Raw genomic sequence first — 18,429 nt, forward strand, 5'->3', positions numbered from 1 at the left:
TTCCAAATGGCTGCATCATCATACATTCCCAACAACAGTGTGCAAAGGTTTCAATTTTCTCCATATCCTTGTCCATACATGTTTCTTTCTTTCTTTCTTTCTTTCTTTTTTTTTTAAATCTCCTACTGGATATGAGGTGATATTTCATTGTGGTTTTGATTTACATTTCTAATGATTAGTAATACTGAACATCTTTTCATATGGTTGTGGGCTATTTATATATCTTTTCATCAGAAATGTCTAGTCAGGTCCTTTGCCCATTAAAAAAATTAGGTTTTGTTGATGTTGAGCTATAGGAGTTTTAAAAAAATATATATTCTGAATTTTTTTTTTTTTTTTTTTTTAGATTTTATTATTTAGAGAGAGGGGTGGTATGGGCAGGGGGTGGGGGCAGAGGGAGAGAGAGAATCTCAAGCAAACTCCTGCTGAATGTGGAGCCTGAAGTGGGACTCGATCTCACAACCCTGAGATCATGACCTGAGCCAAAATCAAGAGTCAGGTGCTTAACCCACTGAGCCACCCAGGTGCCCTTGTTTGGTCACTTTTAGTACATTAGTCCTATAAATCTTTGGTTAACTTTTTCCTAAATTCAATTTTAATTCACCTTTAAGCAGATTTTTTTTTAAGCATTTGTTTTTCACTAATTTGCTTCTAGTAATTAGGAATTCTATTGATATTTTTTGTATATTGATTCCTTAAGATTCTTTAGAATTTTCAGCACGGCTAATAATTGTCATTTGTGAATAAGGACTTCTTTCCAGTTTTTATGCTTTTTGTCCTTTTTTTTTGTTTTTGTGCCTGATTGCACTGACTAGAACCTCCAGTATAATGTTGAATGGAAGTATCTTTGCATTGTTAATGATCTTAGGAGGAAAACATTCAGTCTTTCACCCTGAAGAATGGTGTTAGCTATGGATTTTTCAGGAGTCCTTTATCAGATCGAGGAAGTTCCCTTGTGTTCTTATCTTCATGAGATTTTTTTTCAGGAGTAGCATCAAATATATATACTTTTCACTTTGTAAAAACAGTGAAACTTGTTTTTAGGACTTTAGATGTATAGTGGACCATGGATTACTTTGACATTGCTCTTATCTTCGCTGTATCATGGTGCCGTGTGACTGGCCCACTCATATGTACATTGATGTCCTGGGAGTGCCTTCCACCCAGACACAATTCCTGTGACGATTCTGTAGAATGCAGAGAAAGAAAATCATTACCTTCAGTGCTAACATTTATTGAGGACTTGCTGTGCCTAGCACATGGAATTAGTGATTGGTGATATCCTTAGACCTCCTGGCTGAGTTCTAAAAGATTTGCTCGAGTCAAACCACTTACACACATCTCCTTTTCTGTATTAGATTTTGATACTCTTTTGTCTATTTTGTGTTTTTTTTTTTGAAAAGGTATTTTAGGACTTTCTAATATCTCTTATAAACATAAGGAATAATTCACTGTAAAATTTCCCTACTTTTATGTTAATTTCCTTTATTAGGTTAGGTAGACATTCTCTTCTCCAAACACAATGTGTATAAATGGATTATGGTTGTTCGATTGAAAAATCAGTATATATTGACTGTTGGAATTCTTTCCTGTCCTGTCAAATGCTAACAGACCAGATTTGAATGGCTCTCACTTGTTTAATTTTGAATTTTGGAACAATAGTCACTTAGGAGTACCAGTTTTTTAGGTCTTCAGCTTGGTTTGTCCTTCGTTAACCCTGGGATTGAATGGGAAAAGGCACAGCGTGTTTAAGAGGCGAACGGCTTTGTTACCGATGCAGCACTGAAGTGGAAAACCCTAAATGAATCACAGAAGTTTTGACACTGTAATGCAATAAAAAGGGGACATCTCCGTGGGTCACTTGTAGGATCCCTTGAAAATTGGAACAGGCCAGTTCTTGGGCGATGGCAGGCCTACCAATCCCATGCTATACTTCCAACCCTTTCTTATTCGAGGTCTTAGCAAAAAGTTTCTGTTTTGTTTTGTTTGTTTTTTTGTCTTATTGCTAGGGAATTTGGGGTTATTTCTGCCAAGGAACAATGGGTTTCACAGCTTTTTTAAAATATACTTTCTTGTTCTTATGCTTTCTAGAGCATTCATGGTAGCGTGTTCATTGCGGCTTCTAATCAAGTCTTATTTTTAAAATGTTGATATTCTAATGTGATTTTTCCATTGAAAAATAGAATTTTACAGATAAGTAATGCCTTAGAAATCATATCTTTATATCCCCTTTGTTTGTTAAAAATCACTTCATTATTTTTTAAGAACCGTAAGGTTACGGGCACTTGTTTTAAGATAACTGGGTTAAAAGCATTGATTGGCTTCAGTGATGAGTCTGGTCCAATAGTTAGAGAGGTAAAGCATGTTCATAATGTAATTTTGTAAATTCTTTATTTCATTAGTAATGCCCAACACGTCATTCGCTTTCTTACCACACCTATATTAATTTTATCTAGTGCACATGGAATCCTCACATGCACCATTGTACAGCATTATTGCTGTGTTTATTACTAAGTGGAATCCATGTTGAATTTTAGCAGGTTTTTCCCCCCCTGCATCTGCCTCTTTGATGGTAGCTGGGTTTACTGCTGCTTACTTATTAGTGCCCTGGGTCGTAACAACCTTATTCAAACAAAATATCTTAAATGGAGGCATTAAAAAGGTCACAACAGTGAGCCATTTTGTAACTTTGGGTGCAATAAAAGGAGTGTGTTGTGTTTTGGAATATAAGACCTCTGAGTGCTGCTATTCATTTTCTTCATCTATAAAACATTTTAGAATAACAGCTTACATCTGTTTGGGGTTTAAAATTCCGCATTTTGAAGAAACATCACTGTTATGTAACTCCAAACCAGACACGGGGCGGGAGCTCGCTCTTTGACAGGCCCATGTTCTGTAGAAGTTGGGAGAAGTGTTTGTTTAAGCCGTGGAGCCATACTTGCTGGCAGTGCTCCTTCCACATGTGTGGAACACATTTTCATTATTGTTTCTTCGTCTTGTAAATGACAGAAAGCATTCAATAGGATTTTGACTTGAGGAATATTTGAAAAATTTTACCCGTCAGGAGTTTATCTTACGAGGGATATTTCACTACCAGAAACCAGAAATAAATTTAATTATTTCGAGCATTTACAGTGCATTTAATTACCTTAGACTGTCAGTTAATCTCGTTTTAGAGAGTAAAGCTGGGATTTACTGTCGGCTCACTTTTTAAGATAAATACCCTCTGGAATAGTTGGGCCATTCCACCTGTGTGATTTTTAAATCACTTCTTTAAATTTGAAGGAACAGTTTAATGAATAGCTTTTCATAGAGGAAAATGGACAAAATTGGCAAAAATGTTCGTCTACGGGATTCAAAATCCGATATTATTAAGTACTAAAAAAGTGCAGATAACATTTTACAGGTTATTTATATTTATTTAAATTTAAAGATTTATTTATTTGAGACAGAGAGAGAGTGCATGCCACCAGGGGTGGGTGCGGTGGGGCAGAGGGAGAGAGAGAGAGAGAGAGAGAGAGAAATCTCAAGTAAACTCCCTGCTGAGTGAGGACCCTGATGTGGGGCTAGATCCCAGGACCCTGAAATCGTGACCAGAGCTGAAACCGAGAGGCGGAAACTTAACCAACTGAGCCACTCAGGTGCCCCTGGTTATTTTAATCACAAAGTAAGGAAAGCTACCACGGACCATTACAATAAGGTATAAGGCCTTTTTTCATCTTATAAATATGAAATATTTACATTCTTGTTAAAATGTGATGAATTTACATCCAGGAGGGGAGAGTACAAAGAAAATCAAAGTCATCTATAATCCTAGTACCTGTTAGTCCTCTTGGATGTGTTATTATATACTATATATATATATTTTTTTTTTTTGAAATTTTGAAAACCTTTTAGAAAACTATTATACTGTCAGTTTGGGGGGGTATATATAGTTAATTTAATTGAACTTTAGTTTCAGAATGGACTTTCTGTCAGAAGCTTTCACATTTTGGTGACAAAAACACTAAATTTCACTCCTCTTGTGGAATTTTGCATGTAGGGTGGGGTGCTGCCTACTGTGAAGACAGCAAACGGTAGACTTCTCTGAGATTCTACTTTGTCAGCCTAGACTAGACTATTGCCATTGATTTTTTTCTCTTACTACCATTTCCTACCTGAAGGGAAGACAGATTTTTTTTTTCTGTGTCCCCTCTCAAGCTCAGGACCATCATTTGCTCCAGCAGACTAAGACAGATGGTGCTAGACTTCTAATTTGTGATTCAGTATAGATGCTCCAGAAGTAATTTAATGCCCTTGGTTCGTGTGAATGTCCATTAATGCCTTCCAAATCGTGGTCTCTAGCGCACACACGCTTCAAGCACTCACACACCGTATGCATGTCGATAACATTCAGAGTCCGGGTTTTACTTTCCCTGGCAGCTGAGCTGAACACAGAGAACAGGGGTGGGGCCCGGGCCTGCTCAGAGCCCCATGACTCGCACGGCCCTTTTGGCCAGGGACTGGATATCACAGAAGCAAGTGGGTGGCATTGACTGGAGTTCGGGTATTTTGTCTTGGGAAATAGGGAGGTGCAGTTGTGGTTCTGTCTTCAAATTTTAGAAGATGTCCTAGGAAGCAAATAGAGTCTACTGGGGGTGAATTTATGTTCAGATAAATGAACTTAGATGTCTTCTTGGTAGAGTAGTAGACAGGCCCTGGAGTCAGGTTGTCCAGGCTTCATAGGGTGTCTTTTACACCCTGTCCCTGCACCTTGTCTTCATCTGTAACGTGGGGATAGTGATCATACCTAACTGTCCTACAGGGCGCTGGAGAGGCATGGAATAAAGCTCCGGAAGTGCTCATTAGCACAGGGCCCGATGCATGAGAAGGGTTTGGTAGTTCTCGCTCTTCTGTTAACCAGCTGCCTGCAGATACTCTGCCCTGGTGTGCTCAGGGTCCTTAGCATTCATCCCCTTTGCCACTCCTCTCCCAGCTTACCCTGGGGACCCCACTGGCCCGCTTGTGCTCTTGCACTCCTTACCCACGCTGCACTGGCTCTTCTGTACCTCTGTGCCGCTTCTCAGCCTCCTTTTCTAAGTGTCTCCTCCTTTTTCTTTCCTGCCTGCTCCATCCCTCCAACTGAGCCAACTGAGCCACCCTTTCTAAGTCTTCCTTACTGTTCTACTGCTCCCCTCCCCTACTCCTTCCCTTTCCCTCTCCTTCTCTCTGTCCTTCTCTCCCTCTCTGCCCTTTTTCTCCCTTTTCACTCCTCTGCCCTCCCTTCTCTTCTTCCTTCCCTTCTGCTCCTTCTCTCCCTCTTCCGCTCCCTCCATTGTCTCCTCCTCCCTCACCCTGATCCTTCTACTTCCCTCTCCCCCTTCGTCTCCCTCCTTCTCCCTGTTTCTGTTTCAGACTCTAACACTTGGCCTCCTAAGGAGTAGACAGCTCTAGCTCTTCAGCAGAAAAATGTCAAGTCTTTAAAGTCTTTATTGCTTGTGATAGGAAATATTTATTTTGTCATTTTGGTAGCCAGATGTCTGTATCGTGCTTCTCTTTTTGTTTCAAAAGGGATTTGCACCATCATTTTATGTCTCTTGGGCTCAGAGAGTTCATAGAAGTCTACAGGCAGTTGCCGCTTAACTTTTTTTTTTGAAAACTATGTCTACTGTACCTATAAATTTAATGTTAGCTTTATTACATACATAAAGTCAAAATGAACTAAGGTTTCTGAATAGTAGTTATAGGTTCATGATAGTAGTCGTAGGCAAACTCTGATCTTTCCTACCTAATTTATTTGATTTTTTTTTCTTTTCTTTTCAGATTCCTTTCTCATTGGTCCAGTTTCCCTTGTGGGAGTCCTTAAAAGTAAGTTTCAGTCTTCATGTAAAATGTCTCTCTGATTATTATAAATGCCCACCATTTTCAGTGTGGATTAGCAGAATATAATATTGACTAACAGTTTAAAAACTCAAAATTCTTGATAGTTAAAAATACTTTCTGCTGGTGATTTACATGCTGGTTCGGTCTTTTAAACTTGTTCTGATACCCAGGGTACTGGAAACGAACACAGCAGGCATGACTGAAGTCCACAGATGTTAAGGAAAAACCTACTTTCTTCTCTCCTGCAACTCTTTTTCTTCCTGGTTGAATTGTATTTCATTCTGTGTGTGCGCGCGCGTGTATAGAGGTTAAGGAATAGCAACGTGTGCGAATGGAAAGAAAGCAAGGCCCCCCAGTGTTTGTAGGCCTGCACTTGCCGAGGGCTCCTCCACCCAACTGTAGTGGCTGGCTGCTGCCGGAGCGGCGGGACAGGGGCTCCGACCGCCCCTTCCATGTCTGCTGCTCACGCCAGCCAAGCGTGGGATTCCCCAGGGAGAACAGAGTGTGATGACTGTGAGTCAGCCTCAGGGAAGGTCACTCGCTTGTTTCAAAACAGATGATTAAATTAATTTTTAAAAGCCTGTGTTTAAAACACGATGAAATGTTTTTCTTTTTTAAAATCTTCTGCGGCAATGGTTTTGAAAAGGGTGGGCCATGATATGGATTGTGTGGTTATTTTACAGCATTTTAAAGACCAGTACAAATGGAAATAATAGAGAACATCTTACGTGGTCAGGATAAGTCTTCTTTTGTAAAACCTCAGCGTTGCTCACACATGTGCACATGCATCTCAGTACTGGGTTGTGATATAACATGTGTGTGTCGCTGTGCATACTGGTCAGAAGAGCTGAAAACCCTGTCCGAGTGGAAATGGTTTATAAATGACCAAACTGCAAAATGGCAAAGTGCCTAGGTAGGCATTTGATAATACAAAAGGTAATTACTTTCATAATTGTATGAAATTAGTCATCAAAGCCTGGTCATACAAAATGTCTTTTGAAAAGTTAAAAAAAATATTTGCACTAGGAGTTTATATGCTAAGGATAATAAGATGAGACAAAACATTACTCATAAAAAAGAAACTCTGGAATATTCTATATCAACCAATATGTCTCACAACTGATCTGATTTTAAGTATTAAGTAGCACAGCTTATTTTATCAATAGACTTTACATATAGCTTCTTGGGTCTTTCATTGTTTTTGTTTTCACCATTTTCTTGGTGGTACATGGTGAAGATGGATGTCTTGGGCAGTGTTTCTGAGCATGATGTAACAGCTTTCCATTGAGAAGGTCACATTCCATGAGCATAACTGCTTTCCTTTTCTGTGTGTGACCGAAGAACAATGGAGCCAACAGCTGTCCAGCAAACAAGACTTGCTTTATTAGCGTCTCAATAACCAGCATTCACGCAGCTTCTGCACACTCACTAACATCTTTACGCTCTATCTTTGCATAGGAATGTTTTGAGGCCCGAAGAGGGAAAAAGCATGGGGTTTGCTTCTTTTCAGCATTAAGGACATTTGTACCATTCTAGCTAGTTAAGAAATATCTAGAACTTTTCAGAGCAATCATAAATAATAATATTACATTTTAACAGTTGGCTTTGAGCATGCTAAAATGCTGTAGTTTTTTGTTTTTTGATCATTCAAGACTTGAAACCCACCAGGTCAGATTAGTTTAGTGTGATTAACAGAAACAGTGGCAGCAGCATGCTGTAGTTTTTTGTTTTTTGTTTTTAAGTCAGGTGTATTGGGTAATTTTGATATAGGAACATTCACCCTTTGTGAATGTACATTTTTATGAGTTTTGACCACCACCATTACCAAAATACAGACTATTTACAGTTTTCTCTTTTCCAGAATATCATGTAAATAGAATTGTATGCCATATAGCATTTTGTGCCTGGCTTATTCCACTTAATATGCTTATGAGATTCATTCATACTTTTGCCTGCACCAGTAGTTTGTTCCTTTTTGTCACCGAGTAGTATCCCATTATACTGAGGTACTACAGTTAATTTATCCCTTTACTACTTGATACATGTTTGAGTTTCCAGTTTTTTATGATTATGAATAAAGCTGCTATAAATTTGCATATAGGTATTTGTATGGGGACGTGTGTTTGTTTCTCTTGGGTAGGTACCTGGGAGTGAGGTCATAGGAAAAGTGTAAGTTTAATTAGCAAGTTAGTAAGTTTAGCTGTCGGGCTGTTTTCCGAAGTGGCCGTCCCCTTCTGCAGCAGTGTGTTCCAGGTGCTCTGCCGCCACGTCATCGTTTGTTATGTCATTAGATTAAAGAAACGTCGTTAGCCATTCTAATAATTGTGTTCCGGTATCTCACTGTGGTCTTAATTTGCAGCTCTCTTATGGCTCAGCAAGGCTGAGCATCTTCTCACATAGTGGTTTTTTGTTTAAACATCTAAATGTGAACTCACGGTGCTTTGTAGAAGTAGACCATTGTGGCCACCTCTTTTATTTTTATGTTTATGATTTTATCCATTCAAGTTGGCTTTTGCAGCCACGGAGAGATTGTAGCATGTGGAAGAACTTCTCTGTTATGTATATATGAGAATGCTACTAAAGACGGTTTTTCTCAAAAAAAACTTGAGCAGGTTGCGTACACATTATGCTGCAAGGGGAAGGGGGAGCCTGGACACAGAGAATGGCCGCTATCCTCTGAAACTTACTCTGCCTTCCGTTAAAGGTATTCTCTTTTTCTGAAATTGCTTCCTCCTGCTGCCACTGTCTCTGTTAATCACAGTACAATCTGACTCACTGGGTCTCAAGTCCTGAATAATCATCTCATGATCTCTTTCTCTCTATACATATCACATCACTCACCAAGTTTTGGTGGACTCTGACTTTTTGGAACCTGTAGCCTCCTTTTTATCAGATTCTTATTAACGTGAGCCTAGACTAAATCCTGACAGTTTCTCTACTTTCCTATCCATTCTACACATTGAATTTGTGTGCTCTTCCGTAAACATCTCTTTGAAGATCTCGGAAATGTATAACTTCCTGAAGGGGCATGTCCACACTGTGTCCTTCACTGTTTTTTCCAGCTCCCTTCCCCCTCCCCATACTTTTTCAAAATTCTTTCCCTCCAGCCAGAATGGGCTCCTCACTGCCTCTGTTCCTTGGCTGCTTTCTGAAGTGTGCTTCCACATGTGCAAACACTGTGCATCTTCCAAAGCCAGTGCAGTTTTGGGTTTTTGTTTTTTTTTTCCTTCCATGAAGTCTTCCAATCCAGGCCCCGAAGCTTTACCCTATCTTACCTCACATTTGTGTGCATTGCTTATTGGTGTTTAATCGCACACTATGCTATCTTTAAAACAATTTAGACCTCAGCTTTTGAGGACTGGAGCAAGGCCTCAGCACCCCCTGCATTTACAGATCTGTGACAGACGTTGGGAACACCCCATGTAGTGCCTGCGTACTCTTGAGCTGGACATTGGTCCCTTCATAGCAATGCAAGGACGAGTAAGAGGGTTCATGCTTTTGAGGAGCTTGGAGTCGTTGAGAGAGGCACAGAGTGCCAGATAATGTTAAGGTCTTGGGTCTGTAATTGGAGACTTCTCAAGGTAATGTGGGAGCCAGTCTCCCTGACTCCCCCAGTAACGTCACTGTACTGCCTCATTTCTTCTGGTTCTCCTATCTCACAGTACGTAGACCGAGAGTTTGCACGAAAGAAGATTGGACACCATAAAGAAAAAGAAAAGTAAAAGGGGGTAGATTATCATATCCAGAATCTCTAATAAGACGATAATTTCCCCCTGAAATTTATGTTGTTTGGAACTTTCTGGCAGCCCAACCAGAAGAGAAACATGATCGATTACATGGTTATTACCCGACAAAGACCTATCAGTTATTATTTCATCTTGTGCCCTTGGCTTTGGATACTGTCTTCCTGCAGGTGACTTGCACGTTTATGGCTCTGTCACAGACCACCTACTCCAAGTCACAGCCTCGTGCAACCAGCTTCCTAGTTGACATTCTTGCTCAGGGTGTCTCAGGCCATCCAGTTTGGACAGAACTCTTGGCTTTTATTCTCCTTCTCCCCAGCCTGTTCCTTCCTTGTGGTGGCCGTCTCCATAACTAGCGCAGGTATCTGTTGCTTGCTAAAGTAGAAAGCTACGGTTACTCCACGGTTCTCCTTTACCCCTCAACACGACCCAGCCTGTATGCAAGTCCGCTGCTGGCGTTGAAGCCTCTGACACACTTCCTGCGTCAGCTGGTACATTGGCTTTGGCTCCTCAGAAGGTCTCCCTGCTTCCATTCTTTCTTCCCTAGAATGTCCTCTCTTGACAGCAGCCAGAGTGCTCTTTTAATGAAATAAATCAGATGGTACCACTGTCTGCAAAATACTTTGGTGGCATCTGTTTGAAAGAAGAAAAAGACCTAACATTTAAACTATGGCTGATACAGTCCTCTGTCCACTGGTCCCCTCTCCCTTACCCATCTTATCCCTTACCGCACTCCCAGTGCACTCCAGCCTATACCGCCTCCTCGCACAGCCCTGCTGCCTCCCTTCGGTTCTCTGCGGACACGTGAGGGTGATGCTTGCCTAACCAGGACCCTCACGTCAGTTGTGCTCTCTGCCAGGAATACTCGGGATTCATTCCCTCTAACACTGTCACACTGAGCACTACTCAGTCATGTGCCTGCTGCGTGCCAGGCATTTTCTAGGGTCTGGGGATAGAGAGGTGAAGAGGAGTGATGAAAATGCCTTTTCTTGTTAGCTTTCATTCTAGCTCATGGCCACCTCCTCCTTCCCAAGGCCTTAGACCACGTGTCACTGCAGAGGGACATGCCCTTTCCACCCCTCTTCGAAGGTCTCTTCTCCCCGTCCCTCCTGAGTAATTATAGCACCTGTTTATTCCCTCCCTGGCATTGTAACAGTGTCTTTAGTTATGCCCTTGTATCACCTGAAGCCTTAGAAAAGACCCCCGTTGGTGCTGAGCAGATACCGTCTGCCAGCCATCTCATCCACATCATGCACAACCCAGGGTGGGAGGCCCCGTGGTCACCCCCACTAAACAGAGAGGGGGTTTGGAGAGGTTGTCTTTCATCTGGTCGTCCAAGTCTTGGCTTCCTGTCCAGCACCCTTTCACCATGTAACATTGTTAGTGATCGTAACTCTAGTAATAAAAGCAACCATAGGACTGAACTGCTCAGAGTTACAGGATACTGGGTGCCGTGCTGACCGCTTCCCACGGATTATCTCCTCTTCATCTTCAGGATGGTTCTGAGACAGGTGCTGTTACTGTCTGCATTTTGTAGGTGTGGAAACTGAGGAAGAGTTCGAGCATCTTGCCCAAGGCCGCAGGTGTTTTAAATACTAGAGGGGACAGCCAGGGTTTGAACCCAGGCAGTCTGAATGCTGAGTTGATGCGCTGAGCCATTTTACATGTAGCCGTGCACATAACACGTGATGTCTTCAGTAACGTGTTTGCAGTTTCATGAGCTCAACGGCTGGTAAAAAGTTGAGGTCATGTTACGTCGGATCTGCTTATTTAGGCATTTCTGCAAGTTGTGTTGATTCCTTAACTTGATAGCGTAAAGCTTAAAAACACTGGCTGTTGTATTTCTAAGACCGGCTCTCTCAGCGTCCGTGGCTCTGTCGTTGGGCAGGGATTGCGCAGTGTTCGCTCCGGGAGTCAGCTCTGTGACCCACCGAGGGTGAGCACGGGGAGCCCGTGGTGCTGAGTGCGGCCAGACCACATTTTCCCACATGTCTGTGTTTCATTTCTTGCAGCTCCTTTCTCATTGGGGGGAGCAACTTTGTCTTCTGATTATTCATATTCACGTTTATATGTTTTACAGGTCTTTTACCCAGCAGGTGTTTATAACAATTCACTAACTGTTTGAAGGTTAGCATGCGTTCTTTTTCAAGTGCAGTGCAAAGTTGGATAACCATATACGTTAACTGTGTGATTTATAATTTCTTTTAGAAGGATGTTCACAGCTATAACATGCAGGGTTACTCTTACTGAACTTTAGGGAGGCAGTAGGCATATTTTGGAAGGAAACGATAAAATTCCCTGTAAGAGTGTTAGTTTTTGTATCATCTGAATATCGAACAGAAGCGTGTAGTGCACTTCAGCGGATTGTTAAGAATGCCGGCAGTTCTAAATAGTTGCACAGCAGTAACCAGGAGAAATGCGGGCTTTGAGTTCAGATGCAGCTGTTGAAGCAAAATGAAAAAAATCATCTTGGTTATGTAAGACGATGACACCATGCTGATGATTTTTTAAGATGAAATCATAGCTTTGTGTTAGAAATCAGAGGCCAGCGGATTATTCTTTCAGTCATAGTACAATGTATAAAGCACTGACTTAGATTTTTCATGTGTACTCTGTATTTTTAAGCAAATATTTTTAAAAGTATAAAGCAGTTTTTATTCAAGTTGAAGAGTAGGTAACTTGCTTATTGTTCTTGATTCTTAATTTGATAATAGTTAAAATGTCCATCACCACCCCTACCCACAACAGAATTCTCCCATGCTTTTCAGCAGTCTGTGTAATAGTGTAGTGGCAGCTCAGTGCTCATTGTCTCTGTGTACACCGTTTAATTTCTGGTGTCTGCACAGACATGTTTGATCAGAACAGAGATTCCTAAGAAAGGCATCCTGAAGATGGAGAAGGGAGTGAGAAGCGGGAAAGTGCGTATGTATGTGATTTTTGCTGCACTAAGCTTGTACCCTAAATTAAATATTAATGCATATTTAAGGGAAGAAAACACCTGAAAATAAGAGCAAAGTAATTCTTTTCTGTCCAGGCCACTAGTCGAGTTGGAGTCTAAGATGATAAGGATTTTTGCTAAGGATTTTAGTAAAGTCACACAATGAAACAGACATCTTTGAACAGTTCAAAACTATAAGAGCATTTGAGTTCTTAATTTGCATCATGGAAGATACGGGACACTTTGTGCAAAAAGAAAAATTAGAATGTTACAGTGTTATTTGATTCAATTTGTAAAGTAATCAGTGACATTTTCTTGTTTCTAAGATTACTGAGGTAGAGGGAGAGAGATTCCATACTAGGGGAGTTGGGAAAATAAAAAATTCCTTCTCCTTTGAAGTGGGATTCAATCTTAAGCAAAATGTTTAGAAAGTTCTTGTTTTGTGTAGTTTGTCCAAGGCAGGTAGTGACATCATGGAAAACCTCGTAAGGAGACATCATGGAAAACTTAAGGAGGACAAGCGTCCTCTGTAGCCAGGGCCCTGAGAGGGTGGCAGAAAGGGTGCAGCTTCTGGAACTCTGGGTTCCTCCCCCAACCCTCGTTCAGCTTGTGCACTCGGGTGCCCATCATCCTCGGTACCTGCAGTTGAGAAGCCGCAGTGATGACAAGGCCCAGCACATTCCATGCAGGTTCCGTTACTGAAGGTCAGGTTTAACCCTGCCTCACCAGTGCCACGGCTTAAAGGGGAGGGGGTCAGGACCCTCTGTCAAAAACAATAAAAAGCATACCAGGATTCCTCTTTTCTTTTCTTTCTTTCTTTCTCTCTCTCTCTTTTTTTTTAAAGATTTTATTTATTTATTTGAAACAGAGAGAGAGAGATCACAAGTAGGCAGAGAGGCAGGCAGAGAGGGAGAAGCAGGCTCCCTGCTGAGCAGAGAGCTCGATGCGGGGCTCGATCCCAGGATCCTGAGATCATGACCTGAGCCGAAGGCAGAGGCTTAACCCACTGAGCCACCCAGGCGTCCCCTCTTTTATTTTTTTGACTTTACTACATTTATCTCCTACTTAGGCAAGTTTGTGAGATAAATAGGATCAGATAGAAGATGACTGTGATGAGTCATATTGACTTTTTTTGGCTGAGACAGTGTGAGAAAAGAGGGGAGTTGGCCAGACTTTAGTGTAATCAAATTATCAGACATAGATATATATTCAGAAGCACTTCAAAAAATGCCTATAATGATTCCAGTTCCTTTCGAGAGAGAAAACTTTGGCAGTATTTGACTTCAAAGGACCCATCTCTAGATTCACATGTAACCTCCTCTGAAAAATGGGAAAAAAGGAGTTAGCTTTGTTTTTGTTTTTGTTTTTTTTAGACTTGCTTTCTGGTTATTTGTGAGCATTTTTGGTGCTTGTTTAGTCTGTCTGGGTTGACGCTGCCCTGGGCTGGCGTGGCCGCTGCTCCAGCCGCTCCGTCTCAGCAGACGTCCACAGTTGATCGGAGCCCTCCATCCAGCTGAACCTAAACAGAACCTTGGAACCACTTAGCACAGCTTGCCAGAAAGCCTGTCTACCTCACTGAGTTACAGAGGTGCAACCTACTTGCTATTCCTGGTTTAAATTGTTTTCTGCTGAGCCAAGAACGAAAATTTGGGGTTATGTTTGCCCAGTTCTCATCCTCCCCTGTTCCTTACACGCGGTGCAGTTATCAGACACTGCTTACCATTGTAGGTCCTCAGCGAGGTACCAAATCCTTGCCCACCTTCTTTGTATGAGGAATTGTGCATGGCCCTCTGGGATTATGGAGATGAAGGTGGTGAGCTCCCTATCCTAGAGAATTAGGGCTGAGATGAGACAACGTTTGAAAGTTAATGAAAGCAGTGACTCATTGTGATTTATATTTTTCTGGTGGTGTTAAGGATAGAGGCTTGCCAGGGGATTTGTTCCCAGATAAATGGGACTTATCGGTGCAGTCCTTCAATTCTTTCATTTTAACCATAAAAATCTTTTAAAACAGTTGTTCTGTACTTAAATATAGCCAGCCAAATATGCCTTTGCAGGCAGAATAATTAAAAATAAGCATAACTTTTTTTGTTGACTCCCAGTCTATATCATGAGCATGAGTTGCAGTAATTTGTTTTAACTATTAGTGATACATTTAGATATGTTAACAAAATGGGACTTTTTGTCCCTACCCAAAGCTAATAAAAGGCATCCAACCACAGATCCAGAAAGCTCAAAGAATGCCCAATCAGAATAAAAATTCCTCTAGTAAAATTTAGCCATATTACCCCCAAAATAATACTTTTTATCTATAAATCCTAAATATTACTAAGCAACTTAACATTTGAGCCCATCTTGCTTTTGATCAAGAATCATAAATGAGGGGTGCCTGGATGGTTCAGTCACTTGAGCGTCCTACTCTAGGTTTTGGCTGGGGTCGTGACCTCAGGATCGTGAGATCCAGCCCCACGTTAGGCTCTGCACTCAGCTTGGAGTCTGCTTGAGATTCTCTCTCTCCCTCTCCCCCTCCTGCCATGCTCTTGTCTCTCTCTCCTAAGTAAATAAATCTTTAAAAAATAATAAATGAAATTTCTTTCCCTTTAACTATCAGCACATTTATTAAAGACTTCCTTACAAATTCTTTTTTTTTTTTTTTTTTAAGATTTTATTTATTTTTCTGATAGAGTCAGAGAGAGGGAAGACAAGCAGGGGGAGCTGGAGAGGGAGAAGCAGGCTCCCCACTGAGCAGGGAGCCCGATGTAGAACTCAGTCCCAGGACCCCAGGATCATGACCTGAGCCGAAGGCAGATGCTTAACAACCAGGCCACCCAGATGCCCCCCTTCTTACAAATTCTTAAAGATTTTATATATTTGAGAGCAAGAAAGTGAGAGAGAGTGTGCCCAGGCTTGGGGAGGGGCAAAGGAAAAGGGAGAAGCAGACTCCTGCTGAGCAGGGAGCCCGACGTGGGGTTCAGTCCCAGGACCCTGAGATCATGACCTGAGCTACAGGAAGACTTGTAACTGACTGAGCCACCCTGGCACCCCTTTCTTACAAATTCTTAATATCTTCACCACCTGACTCATCAAGAAGGCAGGTATCTTAACATCTCAACGAACCACAGCTTAGGCACACAACATATCAACCCACACAAAGTTCGTGCTTTTGACACATCTCAGAATGCTTTCAATCCAGCTGCCGTTATAACTACCATTAGCCTGTGTATGTAAATGATCGCTGATTGTCAGGTAGGGAAAGCCACCTGCCGTTATGAAAACTAGTTCTGTAGGAGGAACCCATTCTAGCCTCTTAGCCACTTGCTGATATTACTAGAGCCATGGTCTGGCAGAAGGGAAAGCTTAACTAAAGTCTTCGTTCTGTCCATTTTTTTGGTTCAAAACTTTGCTTTGGAAATCTCTCTTTAAGACATGTTAGTATACGAGTACTGCACAGAGAGATGATTCATTTAATTGAAAAACAACACTTTAAGCAGCGGTTGCTTCGTTTATTCAAGTGCTTGTGCAAAAGCTACACAGCAGCTCCGTCAGCTACTGTCTGGAGAGCATTTGAGTGTCTCTCCTGCGTTAGAAAGTTCTGGTGGTAGACTGACGGCACTAAGGCCTACACAGAGGATTATCTCTTCTCATGTCTTAAGTAAATTATCATCTCCTGTTATTAATTTGGAATTCAGTAGATGATTCTGTTCACATTCCTATCCTTGTACCACAGAAAGCATTTGGTAAAGAAAGTTTCATAATCTTGCAAAATTGGAAGCTACATAACTACTTTTGAATACAACAGCTGAAGTCCCAAACTGAGTTTTCCTACAGTAAAGCCAAAACACTTATTTTCAATTTGTTACTCATTCACAGGACAATACTGTACATTTGGGTGGATCTTTTGAAGTGAAAAAGCCTTGTCTTCATGCTATACTTTAATAGAAAACACCTGACCCAAGCGTGGACTTGCAGCCATTTCAGTATTGGGCCTGGTGTTTGCTTTCTATCCTTTAAATTGATTATTATTATACTGGGGGTTAAGTAGGGGTTGAGGGGGTGGGAACTAGATTACATCATGCTGTTCTTCCTCAGTCGGCCTTGAGCCCTGAGTGAGGACTGACAGGAAATGAAGATAATCTGATTGTTTTGTAGTGATACCACTAGGTATTCTGGATTCCTTATAATATCCTACTGAATGATAGAAATAATGTTAATTTTTAAAAAGCCGTTGTTAAAAGTTGGGTACCTTTAGACAGTATAAATGATGAAATCCTATCGGGCTTATTTTAGTAATATTTTCTATTTTAGTCTGCTGTATTGATCATGGTACTATGGTCACATAAGATGTCAACATTAGGGGAAGCTGGGTGAAGGGTATATGGGAGCTCTATTATTTTTGTGACTTTTCTGTAAGGCTCTTAGAAATATTTTCTAATCAAGCGATGGTATGGTAACTTAAGAAAAGTTGTAGAAAGTAAGCTGTGCACCAGACCCCAGGCAGCTGTGAGGATAAGATGGTGAGCATAGTAGATGCTTCGCTTTTGTTCACATCTAGAATCTTTCAGCTTTACTGTGAATGTCCTTGCCTGTTGTCACTTACCTGACATTCCTAATCAAAAGACAAGAAGATGCAGAAGCAGAATTAGGAACATACCTGCCTGTCTGATTACTTCTACTTGAAATTTCTCATTGACCTGAGATATTAGCAAGTGTGTGTGTAGGGATTCATCTGAAAATTTCATTTTTTATCTGAAAAAGAAAGGAATTAGGACCCTGAACTGGGATAAATAAATCAATATAGGTAAAGTATAGGGATCCGCTTTTTTTTTCCTTACTTATTTTGGTGCACAATCTCCATCAGAAGAATTCAGGCCCCCAGCACTGTGGTTCTTCACATTCGTGCTTTCTCTCCCTTGTCCCCACACTCCCTAGTCCTCTGTCTGCCTGTGCAGAAACCATAGACTTTGAACGGAAGCGGAAATACTTACTTAGATTGAGAAATTACAGCAATTTAAGATGTTTTGGTGTTCAGGTAGGTCCTTAAAAATATTGTTCATTACAAACCCAGATGATTTAAACAACTTGTACGGACATCCAAATATTTTCTTTAATCACTTATATATTGTAATGTAGTTTACTGAAGTCAAGCTGTGTACAGTAATGAGGAATTCTTACAATGTCGCTCATATATTATTCTGTCTACAAGACCCGTGGCTTTGGGGGGGCACCAACCAGCTTCAGCTCACCCACTTACTATCTCTGTGACCTTAGGCAAGTCACTTAACATTATTTAGCACTGCCCCCACTCCTTTCTTTGTGGATAATACACATTTTCCAAAATGGAAATGTAAAATCTTTAACATAATGCCTGGAACATGCTAGGTACTTAGCAAGTGATAATTAATACTAGTAATCACTCACAGTGTTGCCTGCACTGTGTTTTTTTTTCCATTTTGCAGAATTTATCTTAAAAAATACTTTATTATCTTAAAAAAAATACTACTCTTAGATTATTGAAAAGTCACAATAACATTTACTCTCTCCGTGAGTAACCTTTCCTGTCTTCCCAACCAGTTTTTTTTTTTCAGTTGATCTCAATCCTCTGGTCCCTACACACATATAAGCAAATCGTCACTTCATAGTACTTTCATAATTCACATACAGTACTTTTTACCAGTTAGGTTCTTACTGTTATCCACGGTGGTGTTTAAGGAATTTTAAAGTAGCTCCCAAGTGAAATGTTTGTAAATAACATCTTTTTTTTTTTTATTTTTTTTTTTTTTAGCTTGGCTTACTTTCCAGTTTTTCTATTTAGATAATTCCTCGTTAAAAAAAAATTACAGTCCTGTTATTTAAAGCAGGTGGTTTTGGGGCAGTGACCCAGTTTGT

General features: G+C 40.9%; 1 protein-coding gene across 2 annotated transcripts in view; it reads left to right on the forward strand.

Moving 5' to 3' along the window:
* Positions 1-18,429, forward strand: part of LOC111144291 (solute carrier family 25 member 26) — a 127,273-nt gene that overhangs the window by 92,583 nt on the left and 16,261 nt on the right. For both annotated transcript variants that reach the window (XM_022498531.1, XM_022498532.1), the window contains exon 6: positions 5,803-5,847. In XM_022498531.1, the coding sequence (XP_022354239.1) occupies positions 5,803-5,847 (45 nt within the window). The remainder of the gene's footprint in view (positions 1-5,802; positions 5,848-18,429) is intronic.

Source organism: Enhydra lutris, unplaced genomic scaffold (genome assembly GCF_002288905.1).
Source record: "Enhydra lutris kenyoni isolate GAN:26980312 unplaced genomic scaffold, ASM228890v2 scaffoldscaffold10, whole genome shotgun sequence".
NCBI lineage: Eukaryota > Metazoa > Chordata > Mammalia > Carnivora > Mustelidae > Enhydra > Enhydra lutris.